The 20,952-nt window shown below is 49.7% G+C and overlaps 2 protein-coding genes across 12 annotated transcripts in view; both read right to left on the bottom strand.

The window, feature by feature from the left end:
• Acvr2b (activin A receptor type 2B) overlaps window positions 1-2,880 on the bottom strand; it is a 37,688-nt gene extending 34,808 nt beyond the window's left edge. For 2 of the 6 annotated variants that reach the window (XR_015626379.1, XM_087560539.1), the window contains exon 1: window positions 2,414-2,880. Coding sequence is in view for 3 of the 6 variants with exons in the window: in XM_087560539.1 (XP_087416665.1) it covers window positions 2,414-2,465 (52 nt within the window). In the remaining 3 variants the exon portion in view is untranslated. 6 annotated transcript variants of the gene reach the window in all.
• Window positions 2,881-12,823: 9,943 nt separating this feature from the next.
• The window catches only part of Xylb (xylulokinase), a 32,717-nt gene continuing 24,588 nt past the window's right edge, over window positions 12,824-20,952 (bottom strand). For 2 of the 6 annotated variants that reach the window (XM_087562508.1, XM_087562511.1), the window contains 5 exons: window positions 20,603-20,676; window positions 20,061-20,157; window positions 18,963-19,021; window positions 16,903-16,990; window positions 12,824-14,579 (listed from right to left, as the gene is read on the bottom strand). In XM_087562508.1, coding sequence (XP_087418634.1) covers window positions 14,548-14,579; window positions 16,903-16,990; window positions 18,963-19,021; window positions 20,061-20,157; window positions 20,603-20,676 — 350 coding nt within the window. In that variant the 3' untranslated portion in view covers window positions 12,824-14,547. 6 annotated transcript variants of the gene reach the window in all.

The raw sequence follows: 20,952 nt of genomic DNA, 5'->3' as shown, positions 1-20,952 counted from the left end.
ACCTAACGATGACAGAGCCAGCCGGCCTCTGACCGCCAATAACAACATAAAGGTCTTTGGAAGTGAGTGAAGAGAAGGAGTAAAAGTTGGATTAGATCTGTACTGTAGGACTGGCTCTCTTAAGACTCCCTGGTCTTGCTTCTAGAACCATGTTAAAATAAGCGCTGCTGATTCCCTAAATATATATGGCTATTTTAACTGTAATTAACTATGTCTGGGTACCACATACACACCTGGTGCTCTCCAAGGCCAGAAAGCACGGGACCCTCCTGGAAGTCGAGTTCCAGGTTGACTATGAACTACTATGTAGGGGTTAGACTAGAACCTGGGTCCCATGCAAGAGCAGCAAGCACTCTTAAGCACTGAGCTGTCTCTCCAGCCCCAACATTGCTGTTTGAACCACCCAGTCCTGTGGTATTAAAGCAGCCAGAATACACTAAAGACACAGCTATTTCTTTCCTTTACTAACATGACTATTGGGGATTTTTAAGTTGAATATATCTGCCAAGCCCATGTTCCCGTCAGTAGCACCAGTATACAGATCTCTTCTTTTTTTACCACAGAGCTAAGCAATTCTGAATATCAAGCCAGAAACATGAAGATCTCTGAAGCCAGAGGCACAGGAAGGCCAGCTCTACCCCCCAACCCTTCAAAGTTCTCTTCTAGTTCCTCAAAAGAGAAAGCAGCTGCCACCACAGCACAGGTGTGGCTTCCCTGAGGGCAGAACCACAGGTTGAGTCAGACAGAACACAAGCCTCCATATTCTCCCCCCTAAGAGTGCAGCATTAGTGTAGACACAGTACCAGGGATCCACTCTCACCGCGCCCCAAATGGGAGGTGACTGGTGAGGTCCAACTGGGACAAACTGGAGCTGTGATATACAGCTTTGTAGTCCGAGGCTACTGTCCAGAGAAAATGCTTTCAACAAACCTAAACTTAAAAGAGACAAGGCACACGTCCAGGAGTAGAGATCAGGCAGTCAAGAGACATCTACAGAGCCGCTGTGTACCCTTGGATCAGCCTGCTCTTGCTCTCCCCAGAACAGGCCACTGTTTCCATCGCTTCCAGGCCCCCGTTCTTGGGGAGAAAAGTCTCAAGAGCAACACTTCGGGGAGTGGCAGAAAGAAACAAAATGTTCACCCTGAGCACCACTTTGCCTCTACCACTCCAGGGCAGCACTGAAACCGCTTCCCAACAGTGGGCTCGGGTAGCAAAGAAGTGCTCTCTGCCCTCTGGTTCGTGCACTCATGCTCCACCGCTCCAGGCTCGTGCGAAAACTCTCAGGTCGGAATTAAACTAATACTCACTACCTTGTAATAGAAGGGAGAAGACCGAAAGTGAGGATCCCAGTGAGGGGGTGCAATGGCCATCTGGGATACCCACCCCCGCGGCTGCAAGGGGGATCCCAGCCCTTCCCTAGCACTCCGGGCCCCGCCCCTCGCGGGTTTCCCAGACTCCGCGCTGCTGCCACCTCGGGCGGCAGGGGACCCGAGCTGCATGTGTAATGGGGGTTGGGAACAAAGACGCGCAGGACCCAGAGCCCTGGCCACCGGGCACCAGCCGTCCCAATCTCCAAGATCTTTTCTCTGGAGTCTCAATGCCCGACTGTCCACGTTTCCTGGAACTGCCCTAAAGCCGCCCCGAAGCTCATACAAAGTTGAGCATGCTTTAGCACCATCGGGACAGAGAAATCAGTGCCTGGGCTTTGAGGGAGAAAGCGCTTTCCCACCACAACTTCGTGCGTACACACCCACAGGTCCTAGTCCCAAGCAGACGCGCACCAGCTATCCATAGCCCGCAGCCGCCAGCGGGCTCAGCGCAGGTCACTCACGCCCGCCACGTGCCGGCCGGAGCGATCTGAGACCTGTTGGTTCGCCTCTTCAACCATTCTCCACTCCCAGTTGCCCAAAACAAAAGCGGTCCCACGAGGGCGCATCTGCGGCCCGCTGCAAGGAAAGCGGGCGCAGGTAGGAGCCACTCGCATGAGGATCGCGACGCGGAGTGGCGGGACGGGGTGCAGAGGACTCCAGGCGGGCTGTGAAAAGCCGTCCGCTTCGCTTTGCGACACCTCTGACTCTCAGAAGCAAGCAACCCCAACCCAGCCTCCCCCGATTAGATGCCCGCCTGGCTTGGCCGCCTTCCCCACGCTCAGGTTTCCCTGGGGTCCGCGCGCCCGCGAAACCTGAACCCCGACCCTGACGCTCCAGGTTCCCCCATCACCTAGCACTTCAGCGAGCCAGAATCGCGCAGAGGAACGGCACGGGCGAGCTCGCCTCTAGGATCGCGAGCAGAGCGCCCCGCGCGACCCCGATCCCAGGCAGGTGGCGCGGCGCCGAGGCCGCGGGGCCGCCCTTTGTTGGTAAACACCGCGCGCCCCAGGTCCCCGCACCCCCACGACGCGCCAGGTCCTTACCGGCGCACAGCGATCCCCAGAGAAGGGCGAGGGCCGCCCAGGGCGCCGTCATGTTCCGCGGCGCCGCCCCGCGGACACCCGGAGCCCGCGGGCAGGGCCGCGCTGCGCTCCCGGGGCGCGCAGGGCCCGGCGGCGGCTGCGCTGTGCTTCCCGCTCCTTCTCTGGGTCTCGCTTCCAGACGCGCGCGCTTCTGCGCTTCGGTTCCCAGGCAGCGTGCGGGGATAAGGGCTCAGGGCCGCTGCGGGCGGCGCACAGTGCGGCCCGGGCTATGGGGCGACGCGGGAGCCGGGGGGCGGCGGCGGGGCGCGGGCCAGGGCGCGCCCGACGCGGGCATGGCGCAACGGGGCTGGGCCCGGGCCCCGGGCGCAGGGGCCGAGTCCGGAGGGGCCATGAACGGGGGGGTGGGGGAGGGGAGCTGAACCGAGTCCAAAATGGCTCCTGAGCGGTGGCCACGGAGCCGAGCCAGCGGGGAAACCCGGATGTTGGATACAAAGAGGCGGGCGAGCTGGGCGGGGAGGGGGAGGGGAGGCGGGCCCTCCGGCCGCGTGGTCCGCGCCCCCCTTGGGGGCGGGGCCGGAGAGGAACAACAACACCGAGGCTCCGCCCCCAGCCCGCGCCCTCTGGAGACAGCGCTCAGGCAGCACCAGCCTCTAGGGCTAGGCGGGGCGCGCTCCCGGAGCTGGTGGGATTGGACTGCCCACAAGTTGGCTGTTGCCTGCCCGGTGCTATGGAGCCCCCGCTACGGGATGCACGCTCCTCTGAGACCCCTGAGTGAGTGGGTAGCTCCTGGACCCCATAACCTAGGACCTCTGCCCTCCAGCTCTCATCTATGGACTAAGTAATTGTCAGAAAAAACGCTGAAGTCTGAATTGACAGCAGTTCCCCACAGTCTCCAAGCAGAGGACCCACAGAGCAGCTGCAGGTGGGAAAGAACTGTTGGCGACCTGCTTCCTGAAGGATCCTCAGCAGTCCCAGATCCTTCATCTTACCTTCAGCACTCCTCCCACCCATTTAAAGATCTGTTCAGAACAGGTCTCTGTTCCTTTCGCACATACACACACCAGATTCCTCCATTTCAGATTCCACACAGATTACACCACCAGAGCGTTTGAGAGTAATCGGCCTCCCAGCTGCATTGGAAGAGCCAGTCACACCACTCAGGGAAAACGCTATGGAGTCCTCAGATATTCCCCTCCTGCCTCAGCAAGAAGAGTGAGGAGGGAGGTGGCACCCCAGAGCCTGGGTTATTTCACTGGCTTGAGCCTCGGACTTCCCTTATGAGAGTGACGGGGTGTTAAACTCCTCCAAGACTCGGGTAGCGTTTCTTACTGCTACAGCTTTGGTTTTGAGGCAGAAAGATTCTCAGCCTCCTAAGTAGCCGAGACCACGGGTCTGCCGCTCGTCTGACAACCTTCGCTCTTAAATTTTGTCTTTTTCCTCTCCTTGTGTAATCTGCAGATAGCCTGGAGTTCTCTAATCTGTGGTCTTTCTTATTTTTTTCATTCGTTTATTGATCGGTTGTGTATGTGTTTGCCTGCCTGTATCTATGTGTATGCCTAGTGCCTGAGTCCTCTGCGAGAGCAACGAGTGCTCTTAACCGCTGAGTCATCTCTCCAGACCCATAGCCTATCATTGTATTATTATTATTATTATTATTATTATTATTATTATTGGTGGTGGTATTTTTGAGAAAAGATCTTACTATGTAGCCCTGGCTGTCCTGGAACTCACGCTAGATCAGACTAGCCTCCCACTCAACAGAGATCTGCTTGCCTCTGCCTTCCAAGAGTTGAGATTAAAGCCGTGTGTCACCACCCACACCCGATTTATTTTATTTTTAATCATGTGTATATATGTATGTCTGTGTGGGAATATGTATACGTGCATACAGGTACTCCATGAAGCCAGAAGGGGACCCAGGATTCCCTGGAGCTGAGGTAAAGATGGTTGTGAGCTGCCTGACGTGGGTGCTGGGAACCAAACTCAGGTCCCTTGCAAGAGCAGTTAAACTCTCAACTTAACAGCTGAGATATTTCTCCAGCCCCCATTTTGCATCTCCTTAATGAGTGGTAGAAACTTATTCAAACAAGCTCAGGCTGATAGACACACTGTACTGGGGAAAGCATTGGTTACAAAGTATCATTCATTCATAGGCCAAAAAGTAGACTAGTTCTATTCTTCTGTCTTATTGTGAGAGTTTTGGGGGAAGAACCTCATATTAGCCCAGGATGGCCACCTAGTCAATCCATGGCCAAGAATAACCTCGAACTTCTGCTCCTCCGGTCTCTGCCTCCCAAGTGCTGGGATCAGAGGTTTGCACCACCATACCTGGTCATATGTATTGCTGGGGATCGAACCCACAGCTTCCTGCACATTAGGCAGACACTGCCAATTCGGTTGCATGCCCAGCTTCTGTACCACACCAGGTCATATGTCACTTAACCTCAACTGGTCCAAAATGCCCACACATCGAAATGCTACTCTGATGGTTCTAGAAAATCCAAATTCATATATTGAACTACTAGCTTCATGGTTGCATTTGGCAGCCTACCTGGAAGCCTGATTTTTACCTAGCCGGAAGAGAACTCCCATCTTTTCTCCCCCTTTAGCCTGCTCCCCCTACCCCCCCATCTACCCCCGTCTAAATCAATAGCACGGGGTCAGTTGTTCATATCAAAGCCTTCTGAGTCACCCTTGAATGTCCAATCGACCACTGTGTCTCAAATGTGCATCCAATATCCAGCCATAGTTTTTCATACGCCCTGTGCCACCAGCAGCCTACACTTCATATCTGGGCAGCTTTAACAGTAGTGGACTGAGGGGCTCCTTAGCTGTCACCAGTGTCCATTCATGTTGCTGAGTGTATCTTTTATTTCTTTAAAAGAAAAAAATTTTTTCGGAGCTGAGGACCGAACCCAGGGCCTTGGGCTTGCTAGGCAAGCGCTCTACCACTGAGCTAAATCCCCAACCCCTTAAAATTTTTATTATATTTTAATGTGTGTGTGTGTGAGAGAGAGAGAGAGAGAGAGACAGACAGACAGACAGACAGACAGACAGACAGGAGAGAGAGAATGAACATGTCGAGATCAGATGACAACTTGTGGTTGGCTCTGTCTTTCCACTCTGTGGGTGCTGGGAATCAAACTCAAATCCTCAGGATTGGCAGCAGGTCCCAGTACTTAGTGAACTGTGTCTCGGGTCCTGGTACACTTCCTAAATAGTGACTGAGGTGAGTCTTTAAAAAGACGGGTTCAGCGGTTAAGAGCACCCGACTGCTCTTCCAGAGGTCATGAGTTTAATTCCCAGCAACCACACGGTGGCTCACAACCATCTGTAAAGAGATCCGGTGCCCTCTTCTGGTGTATCTGAAGACAACTACAGTGTACTTATATATAATAAATGAATAAAAAAAAAAAAAAAAAGATGGGACTCCGGGGTTAGATGGCTCAGTGGTTTAAAAAATAAAAACAAAAACAAAAACAAACAAAAAACAGTTGCTGTTGTTGCAGAGGACCTGGATTTGGTTCCTAGGACCCAGATTGGATGATTTACAAATGTCTATGACTCCAACTCCATAAACATCGACTTCCTCTCTTGACCTCCACAAACACCTGTACACACACACACACACACTTAAAAATAAAATTAGAAAGATGCTTATGCTACATTATAGCAATTCCCCTTTATCTGTAGTTTCTCTTTTCACTTACAGTCAAAGGAAGCCTAAAACATTAAATATTAATTTTCATAAATTAGAACTTTCAAACCGCTAGCCAGTGTGGCTAGCACACTGACTTCTTACCACTCGTCTCTGACCCTTCCAGGACACAAAGGATTATTCCTGCTGCTGCCCAGAGCTTCCTCGCTGTATTTGCTGCCCACCCATTGGTCTCTCCTTTCTTAAGATTTGTTTTTATTTATGCGTATGCCTGTGTACATTTGTGTGCAAGCACCCGTGGAGGCCAGAAGAAGGCCTAGAGATAGGGAGTTGCGAGCCACCGCGTGTGGGTGCTGGGAACTGAACTCTGCTCCACTACAAGAGAAGCAAGCATCCTTAACCACTGAGCTATCTCTCCAGTCCCTCCTCCAGCCCGCATTGGTATCTTAATGGCCATATGGGCTATCAGATCAGTGGTTATTCAATCGTGGTGCTGTGCGCAAAGAATCTGCATTTCGCCAAATAATGGCCCTGATGCCGAAAAGTAATGCTGCCGGGAATTCGGATATGCCAGAGAGAATGCATGCTGCCATTACGTAGTCTCGGTACGGAAAGAAAAACCTGTCGCCGTGCCAGTGGTAAGAATTAATCTTAACGTGAAACTGTGGGGAAGGTAAAAGTGCCTCTTGCTAGGATTTCTGTCATGCGGGAAACCGCGGAAGTGGCAACCAGTTCGGGGGTGGGGGTGGGGATGGGGGCGTGGGTTTGAATCCTGCTACGCTCACCTCAACCCCAAAGTACCAAGATTTCCATAAGTTTTATAATTTTACTCGGAGACAACTGAAAAGACAGGGCCCGGCTTACCTCGGCCACTGAGAGGCACAGCCGCACGCATGCTCTAAACACATTCAAGGGAGTCACTGGGGCCCACAGTCCAGAATGATCGCTCTCTGTATGACACAAGGGAGGAGAGCTTGTGGATATGTCAGTAATACGGTTCCCCCAATATCTATTATGTTTTGCATTCCTGGGACTCAAACCAGGGCCTTGCACATGCCGAGCAAGTACGCTATCCGTGTGCTTCGCCCCAGGCGTCGACCTCAGAAGGCTTCATTTCTTTGCTCTGTTTATTCCTTCCTTCGGGGGCGGGGATTCTTTCTACCCCCTCTGTTAATTTAATGGTGGCGACCTTCAGGTCAGTTAAATGAATCGGATCGGGGAGGAAGGTAACGCTCTGTAATGAGAGAGAATGGTTAGGTTACGCGGTGCTAATGGAAAAATCCCCAAACCTTAATGGTTTAAAGCCACAAAATTTATTTCTTCCTCTCAGTACATGTCCATTAGGGGTCACCAGGTAAACTCCAGTCTCCGTAATAACTCAGGGGCATAGGCTAACACGGAAGTGTGTTTTTTACACATGCTTCTATTGCAGAGCCGGGCACAAAACCATGGCAGATTGCATGTGGCTCTTAACGCTTTTTATCGGATTCTGAAGAGGCAGCGGTTAGGATGTTGGCTTCATGGTGGCTGCATCTTTGAAAATACCCACATCAAAACAACTACATGAGAAATTAAAAAAAAAAAAACCATAGGAAATCCTTGTACATTTCGAATAAGACAAAGTGATAAAGGTTTTCTCCAAAGTACAAGCAAACGGGGCGGGGCAGAGCAATAAAGGCCGCGTGAGGCTGCTTCCATACAAAAGGACATAGGGACAATAGACTCCTAGACAGTTAAGAAATACGCCACAGAAAACACAAAGGCAGGGCTGGAGAGATGGCTCAGTGGTTAAGAGCACTGACTGCTCTTCCAGAGGTCCTGAGTTCAATTCCTGACAACCACATGGTGGCTCACAACCATGTGTAATGGGATCCGATGCCTTCTTCTGGTGTCTGAAGACAGCTGCAGTAGTGTACTCATATATAATAAATAGATGTTTCTTTAGAAAAAAGAAAGAAAACAGAACTGAAAAGGGAAAATACAAAGTCATTCTGACATCTGGTGACACCGGCATGGACCCTCACAGAGGACCAGGCTCTAGTTCCCAGCACCCACACTGCAGCTCACAAGGTCTCTAACTCCAGTTCCAGGGAGCCAGCATCCTCTTCTGGCTTCCGCGGGCACTGCACATGTGTGCACAGACATATGCAGGCAAAACACGCATACACAAAAAATAAAAATAGGAAATCTTTAAAAACAGAAAAGGGCCAAACATCTAGATTCATGGCATTCACAGTGAACCTTTTTTAAAGAGAAACATTTAGCTCAGTGGCAGAGCGCCTGCCTAGTAAGTGCAAGGCCCTGGGTTCGGTCCTCAGCTCTGAAAAAAAAAAAAAAAAAAAAAAAGAGAAACATATATTTATGGGCATGTGTGCCGCAGAAGCGAGAACCTACCTCACCTCAGCTCGGTAAAACCAACCACCTCCTGAGTGCTGCCTTCTCTCCTCCACACCACACGATGGCATGTGTGCACCCATACCCACACGAAATAAAGGGAACACTTTCTCCAGACAGGGTCTCACCATGTAACTCTGGCTGACCTAGGATTTACTGGGGAGACAGGCTGGCCTTGAACACACAGAGATGTATTTGCCTGCCTCTGTTTCCCCAGTGCTGGATTAAGAAAACATGCCACCACTCTAACTACTTTCATTTTATTCTTCCATTACTACAGTGATTCATATTCTAAGAGATATGTTCATTTATTGATTTAATTATATGCCATAGTTTCATTGCTAATTACATTTGGAGGGGGGATGGATTTTTAAAATTTTTTTAAAGATTTAATGTATATGAGCACACTGTCACTGTCTTCAGACACCAGAAGAGGGCATCGGATCCCATTACAGATGGTTGTGAGCCACCATGTGGTTGCTGGGAATTGAACTCAGGACCTCTGGAAGAGCAGTCAGTGCTCTTAACCACTGAGCCAGCTCTCTAGCCTGTTTTTAAATTTTTTTTTTTAAATTTAAAGATGTATTTGTAGTGCATATAGAAGCCAGAAGAGGGTAACAAATCCTCTGAAACTGGAGTTTCAGATCAATACTAGCTGCCATGTAGGTGCTAGAAATTGACCTTGGGGCTGGAGAGATGGCTCAGTGGTTAAGAGCACTGACTGTTCTTCCAGAGGTCCTGAGTTCAAATCCCATCAACCACATGATGACTCACAACCAGCTACAATGAGATCTTATGCCCTCTTCTGGTGTGTCTGAAGAGCTACAGTGTACTTATATATAATAAATAAATCTGGAGAAAAAAAAAAGCCAGGCTTGGTGGCATGTGGGTGAAATCCGGGTGACAGCAAGATGGGAGGTGGAGACTGATGAATCCCTGGAAGCTGAGTGGCGGCCAGTCCCTGTCTCAAACAAAAAGTGGAAGGCACCTGAGAAATTCATCCAAGCTAGTCCTGACCTCCAACCTACACATGCACTCACACACACATGCACCCAGCCACATATACATGCACACACACACATGTACTCAGCCACACATACATGCACCCACACACACACACAAACACACCCCACACACATGCACCCAGTCATACATACATGCACCCATGCATACACATGCACCCCTACACACACATGCACTCATACACAATGCACCCATATACACATGTACCCAGCCACACATACATGTACCCATGCATACACACATGCACCCATATACACATACAGCCAGCCACACACATGTAGCATCCATACATGTATGGCCATACACACACACACACACACACACACACACACACACACACACACGCACCACACAGTAGAACATTCAATGTACATTTATGTACTCTTTGTAGAAACCGTCTTCTGCCTCCTTTGGCCTTAAAGAGGACAGCAGTGCATTAAAACTTATTCTTTCCGGCTGTCTGTTTCTCCTGCTGCTGTTGCACAAAGGCCACGTGCTTTGACAGGATGCAGCCAACGGGAAAGGAAGACAGCACACAGGACTCTGACCCAGGCAGAGGATTCCAGAATGTCATTTCAAGCTGACAAAGCAAATAGCTGAGCCTTGTAGCCCTGGTGGTTGGCCCATCACGATTGTGAATCGAAGCCCTTTGCACTGTGGTGTCCCTCTCTGTCTCTTACTCCCATTTCTCACAGTGAGATGGAGGCTACAGCTTCTGCCTTCTGTGAGCTTTGCGTGTGGACTGTTGATGACCACTACACTCTCCTGTCTTTCAGAACCACTAGTTCTGTGCACGTCTCCTCTAAACACAGGAACGCATTGGTTTGCACACTGTTTGGCAATTCTTTTTTTCTTTTCTTTTTTTTTTTTTTTGGTTCTTTTTTTCGGAGCTGGGGACCAAACCCAGGGCCTTGCGCTTCCTAGGCAAGCGCTCTACCACTGAGCTAAATCCCCAACCCCTTTTTTTTCTTTTAGTAGGTGGAGTAAGGGTCCTCACACTGACTGGACTCATGCTAGGACTTCTGCTTACTTAAGCGTGCACAAAGCTGCAATTAGCATGTATCACTGGTTGTATGATCTGTTGCCTTTTCTTTGAGGACGATTTGCATTTGTTAAGGTTTATTTATTGTGTATACATGAGGGTATGCATGTACCAGGGCACCTACATGGCACTCAGAGGACAGCTTTTGGAGTCAGTTCTCTCCTACCATATGGGCCCCCAGGGCTTGCACTCAGGCTGCAAACACTTTACCTGCTGGCCCATCTCCATAGCGCTGAGATTTGCATCTTTCTTGCTTTAAAAAACCTTTTTATTATACTGATTATATGGTATTTTTAACACTTAATGCCTTCCATGGTACTTATTAGTTTTATTGCCCAGTTCTCCTTTTTCAAGTATTTGCTTTGCAATTTTAAGTGTTTAAATTGCACGCGCAACAGTGAGTTCTTTGTACTTCCCATTTCTCCTCTCCTGTCCCAGTTGGCTTCAGCTGCCAATCTGACAGTCTAGGGTCACCTGAGGGACTCTCAACTGAGGGACTGCCCAGATCAGACCAGCCAGTGGCCATGTCCTCGAGAGACTGTCTTGATTTATGGTTGCTGTGGGAGGGTCTGGCCTACGTGGGCAGCACCATTCCTAGGCCTGTGTGCCTGGACTGTATAAGAAACATAGCTGAGTCTGTGACGGAGCCAGTAAATAACACTCCTCCATGATGCCTGCTCGGTTCCTACCTTGCCTTCCCTCAGAGATGACTGTGACCTGGAAAGGGAAGGTGAAATTAACCCTTTCTTCCAGGTTGCCTTTGATCATCGGAGCAAGGGAAAGCAAATGAGGACACCCCCGCCCTCCTTTGTCCTATGCTAGCTGATAACTTTGCCCAAGCAGTGCCATTTGACATTCGTCCATGTCAGATTCCCCCCTTGTCTCGTGGTATGGTGACAGCTGTCTTTAGGAACATGCCAAGAAGCGGTGAGCAAACCTTAGCTAAGGCATGACTAAGACACTAGATAGCTTAACTAGGTACAGACCTGAGCGCACTTTTGTCCTTTACTCACGTTGGGGGTGAGGGGACACACATTGCCACAGCACAAGAGTAAAGGTCAAAGGACAACTTGCTGGGGTTCGTTCTGTCTTTCCACCATGTAGACTCTGGAGCTCGAACTCAGATCTTAAGACCTGGCAGCAAGCCCCTTTACCCGCTGAGGCACCTCACTGGTCCTTGTATTTTTCTTTGTTCTTTGATAACATTCCAGGGTGCATGCCTGCATACTCAGTAACGTTTCCTAGTCTTGTAGAGTCTGGTGTGGCCTTGGTCCTACCAAGATGCTTCAAAGCCTTATTAAGAATGTCTGGGTCCACGAAACCGTGTTATCCCAGGATTTCTGGGAAATGTGGATAAGAACAGGACTGCTGAGTAGCTCAGGAGTGATGAGTGATGATAAAAGCAGTAGAGTCTTGAAAGGCTCCCGCCCATCACTAACCACTCCCCGAACCCACTCAAGATCAACTGTGCTGACTGAACTTGGCAAGCTGTGTGAGACATGAACACGGACCGCACCACACTTGCCAGGATGCACCACGAGAAAGTTCCTCGTCCCCTTGCTTTCTTCCCTGGGGTGACACCTGCCTGACCTTTCTTTTCTGAGAATGGCATCCTTTGGTCTTGACAACTTCACTTTTACCTTCACCGCACAAAATGTGATTTATTACACAGTGCACATTGGGATACTGTGTTAGGGTTTTCTTTTTTTTTTTTTTTTAAAGATTTATTTATTTATTTTATGTACAGCATTCTGTCTGCATATGTGACTGCAGGCCAGAAGAGGCCACCAGATCTCATTTCAGATGGTTGTGAGCCATCATGTGGTTGCTGGGAATTGAACTCATGACCTCTGGAAGAGCAGTCAGTGCTCTTAACCGCTGAGCCATCTCCAGCCCGTGTTAGGGTTTTCTTTAACCTTTAGTTTTTATCTTATATCTAGAGCAGCTGTTTTCCTGCTTGCATGTATGCATCACTCGGAGTATAGCAGCCCTTTTAGAACTGGACTTACAGCTGTGAGCTGCTGTGTGGGTGCTAGGAACAGAACCCCTGCCCCACCCTCCCTACCCCCCCCCCCGCCCCCTGCCCCACCTCAGTCTGTTTTATGATCTAAGCCTTTTGATGTTGGGTCAGTGATACATAAACCTCAGAACACTGCTAGAAGGCATCTAAATTACAAGGTAGACTCTTTCAAAGGCACGTTTGTGAACATCTCAGTAGGAGAGGACTTGTCCAGGATCTTCAATCACAGGTTCAAACCCCCGCACCGATAAAGGGGAAGCAGGGAGAGATGGATTTTAGGTGTTTTCAAAATTTTGTTTATTTTGGGAAGTTCTAAGTATCAACAGGGATCTTGTCTTTATTCTCCTCCCTTCTTTTCTGGTGCCTCCCTGAACTTCCCTCGGCGCCTCCCTCCTCTTTGATGTGCCGTAAATTGTCCAGATCTGTCACGGTCTATCCTTCCGTTCAGTGTCTTCTCACATAGACTTGCCGAGTTTCCATTTGGATTTGTTTTTTCACTTGTCACCTACGGAGGCCTTTTTCATCCAAAATTGTCTGATTTACTGTAGGGAAGATCTGTTGGAATGTCGTCCTGGTTAACTGTTGTGCGGTCCCAGATGCCTTTGCAGTATAAAATCTCTGTAACAAGCAATGTCCCAGAGGCGTTTCCTTCTGCACTGTGGGTTTGTTGTGGGCACGATGGTTATGGTTGCTTCTTCCCCCCCACCCCCACACCGAGCCTTCCAAGCGACCTCATGTCTAGACACAAGTCTCTTTCCATCTCTGTCTTTTGATTTCCCAGCAGTCACTGCTCTGACCCTGGTCTCACTCCTGTCTGCAACATCTCGCCACTGTGTCAGATCCAGTGGTCGAGTCCTGAGTTCAGCATGGCCTTGTAGCAGAGGAAACCTCCAGGGGGTGATGAGGGGGTGAGATCACCACCAAGAAAAGTGTGAAGCAGGGGTAGAGAGGGAAGACTTGGCATCTGCTCAAGCATAGTAGGATACGTGGAAGTGAGAGGTGAAAGTATGCCAGTTAAAAAGGAAACCCAGGCCAGGCGTGCGGCTCAGCAGGTAGAGTGTTTGCCTAGAATACGTGAGGCTGTGGGTTCAATCCCTGGTATGGCATAAACCAGGTGTGGTGGCACATACTTGGGAGATGGTGGCAGGAAGAAAGCTTAAGTTTAAGGTCACTTTTCGCTGCAAAGAAAGTTTGAGGGCAGCAGGAGATAACCCCTACCCGCCCCCTCAAAAAAAGAAAGCCAGAATTTAGAAATTTCTCAAAACACATAATTCTGTCATTATGTGAACTACAATGAAATACGGAAGAACCCGGAAGTGTTTAGCCTGGGAGATAGATACCCAGCCAGGGCACCCAGGAAACCCCAGTCAGGCAGTCTCTGTACAGGGCTGGGGGAGGGGAAGGAAGGATATTCACCAGGTCCATGAAGGTCGTCTTGAGTGGGAAGTTATACCAGGTGCGTATAGGGAGGGAAGATGGAGACAGACAGACAGACAGACAGACAGACAGACGAGAGCCCTGGGAAGACACCCACAGAAACAGGAGGGTTAGTCACAGGTAGGAGAGAAGTGGCTTAGTCTGGTTTGCTGGGAAGGATGGAGGATTGCGGTTCCAGTATAGGGGAGGTGGCTGAAGGTGAGGAAGGAGGAGTGGTCAGAGTCAGGGAAAAGACAGTCTCTCCCTGTGCTGCTGTTTGTCCCTTTGAAAGGGGAAGAGGATTGTCTTTGGTGGCCATACCCTACCATGTTTTCCTGAATGAAAAACAGAAAAGGAGAAATTGCTTTTCCATCCCAGGACATGCAGGCCACATGTCTCCAAGGAGTCATGGCTTCAGGATGGTTCAGGACAGGACAGGAGTACTCCACAGGTTCAGCACAGCCGAACTGTTCAGACCAAGGAGGCGAGAGCGAGTGCCACCAGGGAGGCAGCAGAGTGCCTGGGCCCGAAGAATTCATTCCAGAGGCCCCCGAGCTTTGGACAAGATTCTCTGTTCCAGTTCAGCATATCGAGGGAGAAGGGCTGCATAAACCTGGACAAGCAGAAAGAGCAATATACGATGGGGATGGGGAAGGGTCTCTTACGGCTGTTTGCAGCTTCAAAGTTTAAAAATGTAAATTCTGGGGCTGGAGAGATGGCCCAGTGGTTTAGCACACTGGCTACCCTTCCAGAGGATCCAGGTTTGAGTTCTAGTACCCACATGGTGAGTTCAGTTCCAGGGGATCCAACACCCTCTTCTGGCCTCCTCAGGCACCATGCACACACGCAATAAAAACTTAAATAAATAAATAACTATATACACATACATATATATGTATATATATATATATATATATATATATACACACACACATATATATATAAATAATTATAAAACGTATTCCAAACTCCACAAACTTTGTGCAAAACCGATGAGAATTATGACATCACTGTTTTCTCTAAACACTTACATGTTAAAATGATACTTTGGATAGATTAGGTTAAATCATTAAAATTAATTTTGTTCGACAGGTGGTGGTGGCCCATGCCTTTAATCCCAGCACTCAGGAGGGAGAGGCCAGAACGGTCTATACGGTGAGTTCTAGGTCAGCCAGGGTTACACAGGGAAACTCTGTCTTGACAAAACAAACAAAAAAGAATAATTTTGTTTCTATTTTACATTTGACAAATTGGGGCATTAGAGAGATGGTGCATTGGTTAAAAGCCTGTATGGATCTTGCAGAGGATGCAGGTTCAGTTCCCAGCACCCATGGCTTCTTGGTATGCCAAGGGTGTAATTCTGTCAAGTGAATGTTTCAGATGGGTGAGACGCTAGATTCAACCCTCAAGTGCTGTGGTCTGTGTGTGGGGTGGAGTGTGCACATGTTTGGGAGTGTGGGGATGGGGAATTTTTTGGGCGGGAGGGGGTCAATTTAGTACGGCAGATTTAATATAGATGAAAGAAAAATTCACCTTTTAAAGAAAAGAAAAAAAAGGGCCAAGACAGATTGAGAGGCAAGTGCTAAGAGAAAGTCCAATGGTTTCTCACCTGGGAAGCTCCTGGGTTGGGGGTGGCAGCCAGGCTGGGCTGTGGTGCTGATTTTACCACCTCTGAAAAGGCTACACCTGTCCCTCCTGCAAGGCCTAGAGGGGAAAGGTCATCTCACATCTGTTCATGTCACATGAGGATGTTAACTGAATGTGTCAGATGCTGCTATGGTGACAAAACACAACCGTTCCTCAAACAGGCAGGACTGCTCAGCGGTGGGCACCTCCTCGGCCTGCACAAGACTCAGGCTCCTACCCAGCACCACCCAAGAAAGCCCAAGTCTTTAAGCTGAGTCACCCAGCTCAGAAGAGTTCCTAAAAGTCATACATCAGAGAATGGCAAGTTCAAGGTTCACCTGGAATCCAGAGTGAATCTGGACAACTCGGTGAGAGCTCATCTCAAGACAAAAAGTATATCAGAGAGAGAGAGAGAGGGAAGGAGAGAGAGAGAGAGAGAGAGGGAGGGAGGGAGGGAAGGAGGGAAGGAGAGAGAGAGAGAGAGAGAGAGAGAGAGAGAGAGAGAGAGAGAGAGAGAGAGAGAGAGAGATACAAGGCCCTGGGTTGAGGTAAGAAGTAAAAATGTGGAAGCAAATTCCCCAATGATCCTGCTATGCGAGTTGGAGGAGAGAGAGGAATGAGGGTAAAGTTTCGTGATTAAGAGGACAGCACTCCACCCTTCTTCAGTGTTGAAAGAAACATCAAGTTTAAGTAGGTGTGCAAAGGAGTGAGTTCATGGGGAAAGAATGAACCCCCAGGCAAAAGGGTGGAGCCCCTGATGCACTTGACAACCGGGAGTTCCCTAGAGGACAGGTGACAGGGTAAAGCAACCTAACTGAGGAGGCTAGCCTTAACCCTAGCTAACTCTGTCTTCCAGTAATGTCTGAGGTTTCAGGAAGACAGCCAGGAGAGCCAGGGCCTCTGGGGGAGCTGTCCATGGTTCTGGACTTCTTGGCTCTGAGGCCTTTACCACTGTCTCAATTTCTTGCTATTCCGGATTCCATCCACTGCCTTCATCTCCCCTAACTGCACAGACCTACACCGAGGCTGCCCTTAAGCATGCCTTGTGGCGTTTTTTGGTCTCTCTTTAGAGTTTGACTCGGATAGGCCTCATCCAATTTGAATCCTGCCTCCCTTTCTCCACTTTTACTAGTGCACACAAAGGGTAGGGTTTCATTCTTGCTGGGGTGGGGGTGGGGATAAAAATGAGGCTAACAGTCCTGAAACTCCGGTGTCCTTCAACAGGGAATGCTCTCTCCCCCTTCCCACCCTTCTCAGCCCAGTGATGCTTAAACACTTGTGAGACAGTCCTGCCCTGTTCATTGACCTACCGTGAAAGGCTCGGTATGCGGAGCCAACACAGGCTGAACTGGTGGTGTCTATGACATACACAGGGGCCCCAAAAACATCTGCAAGCACCTGGGAGGGACACGGAAGTTAGAATGGGTGAGCCATCGGTCAGAGAGAACATTTAGAACCTTCTAGGCTCTTCTCTCTTTCCTCATATCTTCTGATGCCTTCCATCTAACCACCGGTGCTTTAAGCACGTGGAGCTGGTGATGAGACAGGAAGACCCCAGAGAAGGGCTACAGTCCCTAGGCTGACTCTAGACCTTGTAAAAGACAAGATCCTACCACATAGCTCAAGTCAGACTGAAATTCGCCATGCAGTCAAGCTAACCTCAGACACATCATGTTCCTGCTTTGGTCTCTACAGAGACTTTAAGCAGCAAGCCACGCCCCATGCCTTTCCTCTTAAGACCTGATCATGCTATGTAGCCCTGGCTGGTGTAGCACTATTTAGAGCAGGCTGGCCTAGAACTCACAGACCCACATGCTGCTGCCTCCCCAGCACTAGGATTGAAAAACAGGGCGCCATCACATCCAGGCCCCTGTACTTTTTTTGTGAATCTGTGTGCATGTGGGGGGCGGCAGGAGGAATCCTCATGTGTGCAGGTACACGTGGAGGCCAGAGGTCAACGCCAGGTATCTTCTTCGGTCACTTAGTCTCGCTGTTTGCAAAAAGAGTCTGTAGTTTGGCCTTCGGCTTACAAACTGGCTAGAGTGGCTGTAGCCGACACTTGCAGAGGCCCTCAATAAGCCCCTTGAGGGGGTGCGAGCATCTGGGATCCTGCTGCCCAAATTTCTCTAATGACGGCTGTTCCAGCCCCTTGAGGAGGGAGAGTGGGAAAAAATAAAGCCCCCAAACCAGGCCCCCCCCCAAAAAAATCCAACCAATCTCAGACCACCTTGGAAAGCTACGCACGCACGCACGCACGCACGCACGCACGCACGCACGCACGCACGCACGCACGCACGCACGCACGCACGCACGCACGCAGAGAAAACCCTATGCAAGCCTGCCGGGCTGCTCAGTCCTTGCTGTTTCTCACCACGGCAGAGGCAGCCACCCTCTTGGGTCTCTCGCTCCGTCTGTTCTATTATGTGGGGTTTGTCGTGTGGTGTGACTTGGTTGTATTCCTTGGTTCCTGACTGCCAGGATACCTTGCACTCAAGAGCTTCGACACTTGCCCCTCGTGTCTCCACTTGCCAGTGCTGGGATTGCTGGTACACATAACCAAGGAATCTGATCTTGGGCCCTCATGCCTATTCCCCGGCTCTTTAACTCTTTATATGCTGGTTGGTTTGTTGTGGTTTTGTCAACTTGACGCAAGCTAGAGTTGCCCGATAACACGGAAACATGGTTGAGAAATTGCCTTCATGAGATCAGCCTGTGGGGCATTTTTTTTTTTAAATTAGAAATTGATGTGGGTGGGGCCATCCCTGGTTCCATAAGAAAGCAGGCTCAGCTAGCCACAGGGAGCAAGCCAGTAAGCAGCACTCATCCATGGGCTCTGTCTCAGTTCCTGCCTGTAGGATCCTGTATTCGTTCCCACCCTGACATCCCTCAGTGATGGACTGTAAAGTGAAACAAACCCTTTCTCCCTAAGATGCTTTTGCTGGCCGTGTTTTATCACAACAATATAAACTTTGTCTTAAGTTTATTTATTTTCGGTGCTAAAAAATCAAAGCCAGCACCTCAAGTGTCACAAGACGAGTGGATGGACGGCTGAGAAAATGGCTCGTTCGGTAAAGTGCTTGCTGTATGTGCACAAAGACCCAACTTTAAAACCTTAGAATCCATGTATAGGATCTGAATGTGCAACACATGCCTGTAATCCCAGCCCTGGGAAATGGACTCCCAGGGGCTTGCTGGCCAGCCATTCTAGTCGATCCCAGGGGCTTGCTGACCAGCCATTCCAGTCAAGTCTGTGAGCTCCAGGGTCAGTAGAGCTTATTCCCCCACATAAGGGAGAGCATGATAAGGAAGACATCAGCTCTAGATGCAAGACAAGGAAGAGGTTGTGGCAAAAGGTCACCACCACACGTACCTGCAAGATGTCTTTATTGTGAGAGGCTCCTCCCGTGGCCAGAATCTTTGTCTTAGGCACTGCAAAACAAAAGATGAAACAGAACTGAAATGCTTACAGCAATTCTCTCAAGGCAGAAAGGACTGCCCTTCCGCTGTGGGTGGCTTGCCGAAGCTTGGCTCGTCCATGGAAGGCCACGCGTAAGTCATTTGCCTAGGAATTTGTAGTCCCCCTGCCTTCGCTGTCTTTACCAACTAAAAAATTAAAGGTTGGGGGATGTAGTTCAGTTCGCAGAGCAAACGCAAGGCTCTGAGTTCCACCACCACCTACTTTGCTCCGCTGCACCCCATACCCCAAAAGGAAAAAAAAAATCTCCCAATGAACCAATAGTAGAAGTTTTCTTCTATTGATAAGTGTCCCCTACCCAAAGGATTATTATTACTGTTGTTGTTGCTATTGTTGTTGTTATTGTTGTTATCTCGCTCTTTAAAAGGATTTATTTCATTCTGTGTGTATCTCGGGTCTGTGTATGTGAATATACATACAAGACCAGAAGAGGGTGCTGGGTCCCCCCAGATCTGAGTGGTGAGAACTGAGCTCTAAGTGTAGCAGGCATTTTAGCCACTGAGCTATCTCTCCCCCATCACCCTTCTACAGGGATTGAGATCGAATCTCAAAAAATAAAAAAATAAATAAATACACTTTGCCAAACAGTGTTGGCTCACTTTTAAGTCCAGCATGAGGGGAAGAGACAGAGGCAGGCTCTCTGAGTTCGAGGTCAGCTTGGTCTACGGAGTGAGTTCTAGGACAGCCAGGGCTAGAACTGCAGCTAGCACACAGCTTGGGGCATAGGAAGACCTCTCCTAATGCCGCACCTACGTTTATGACCTAGTGATCATTTTAGCAGTGACATAGCTGAGAAGCAGGTCGCCCTGCCTGTACATCCACACCTGCTCTAAGGCACCCCAATTGCTCTCTCACCCCACCCAGAACCAAGTCCGCCCACCGTCTCCACACAGCATCCTATAAGGCCTGAATAGACACTGTCTCTGAGCCTCTTCCACCCCTCTCCCAACCCCACATGCCCCCCAGAACACATCCAGCTGGCCCCTTACTTACTGATTCGGTAGCCTAGGCCTTCTGCATGAATCCTCTTGGCCATGAACTGGCCTTCAACCAGCGCTCGGATCTCCACATCTCCAGGGAATGCCGAGACCTGTCTCCAGAAAACAGGAACAGTGTGAGGGACCCGACCTCTAGAATGCACCAGAGCACACCCGTAGATGAACAGATGATGTACCCCTTTAGCAGAGTGCCAAAAGCCAGTTGTTAAGCAGGGCTCCACACCAGAGTGAATGAATGTAGTCCTATAGCCCACAGCGGATGTGTCTGGGGCTGGGAAGACAGCTGGAAGTCAGAGCGCTTGTGGTGTAGCAAGAGCACCTGGGTTTGGAGCCTCCAAGGTGGAACTGGAGAATCCCCTGGGCAAGCTCCGGCTTTGATGGAGAGAACCCATCCCAAAGACTCTGGTGAACGAGCAGCCCACCAAGTCTCCAGTGTCAGTCTTGGTCTGCCACATGCATGCACACCGGCAACACACATGTAAACGAACACACACACACACACACACACATATATACACATGGAAAAGACACAAGTACCTCCATGTTATCTGCATTAAACCTATGGCACCCGATAATCTCAGGGGTGATCTCCATGACATCGAAATAAAAACCTGAAGCAAAACCAGGAAGGGGTGAGCTGTCAGCATCCCAGAGTAGAACGGTTTCTCAAAAGACTTCAAAAAAGGACAAAGCGAAGTTACATGATCTGTGCCACAGCCCTCTCCCATGCCCTAGAGGAGCCCTGTGATATCCTCAGACCTTGCTCTCCCACTGGACAGAGGGAACTGGGAAGGCCAGGGCTATTCTAAGGCAACCTTTCTGATTTCTACTTGGCAGCTCAGCAGAGAAACAGCTGCCTCACTGAACCTGAGCACCAGGCGGGGTAC

The sequence above is a fragment of the Rattus norvegicus genome, chromosome 8, assembly GCF_021556685.1.
Source record: "Rattus norvegicus strain SHRSP/BbbUtx chromosome 8, alternate assembly SHRSP_T2T, whole genome shotgun sequence".
In the NCBI taxonomy this organism is placed as follows: domain Eukaryota; kingdom Metazoa; phylum Chordata; class Mammalia; order Rodentia; family Muridae; genus Rattus; species Rattus norvegicus.
The sequence above is the reverse complement of the archived record's forward strand: the minus strand, read 5'-3'. Positions and strand labels throughout refer to the sequence as shown.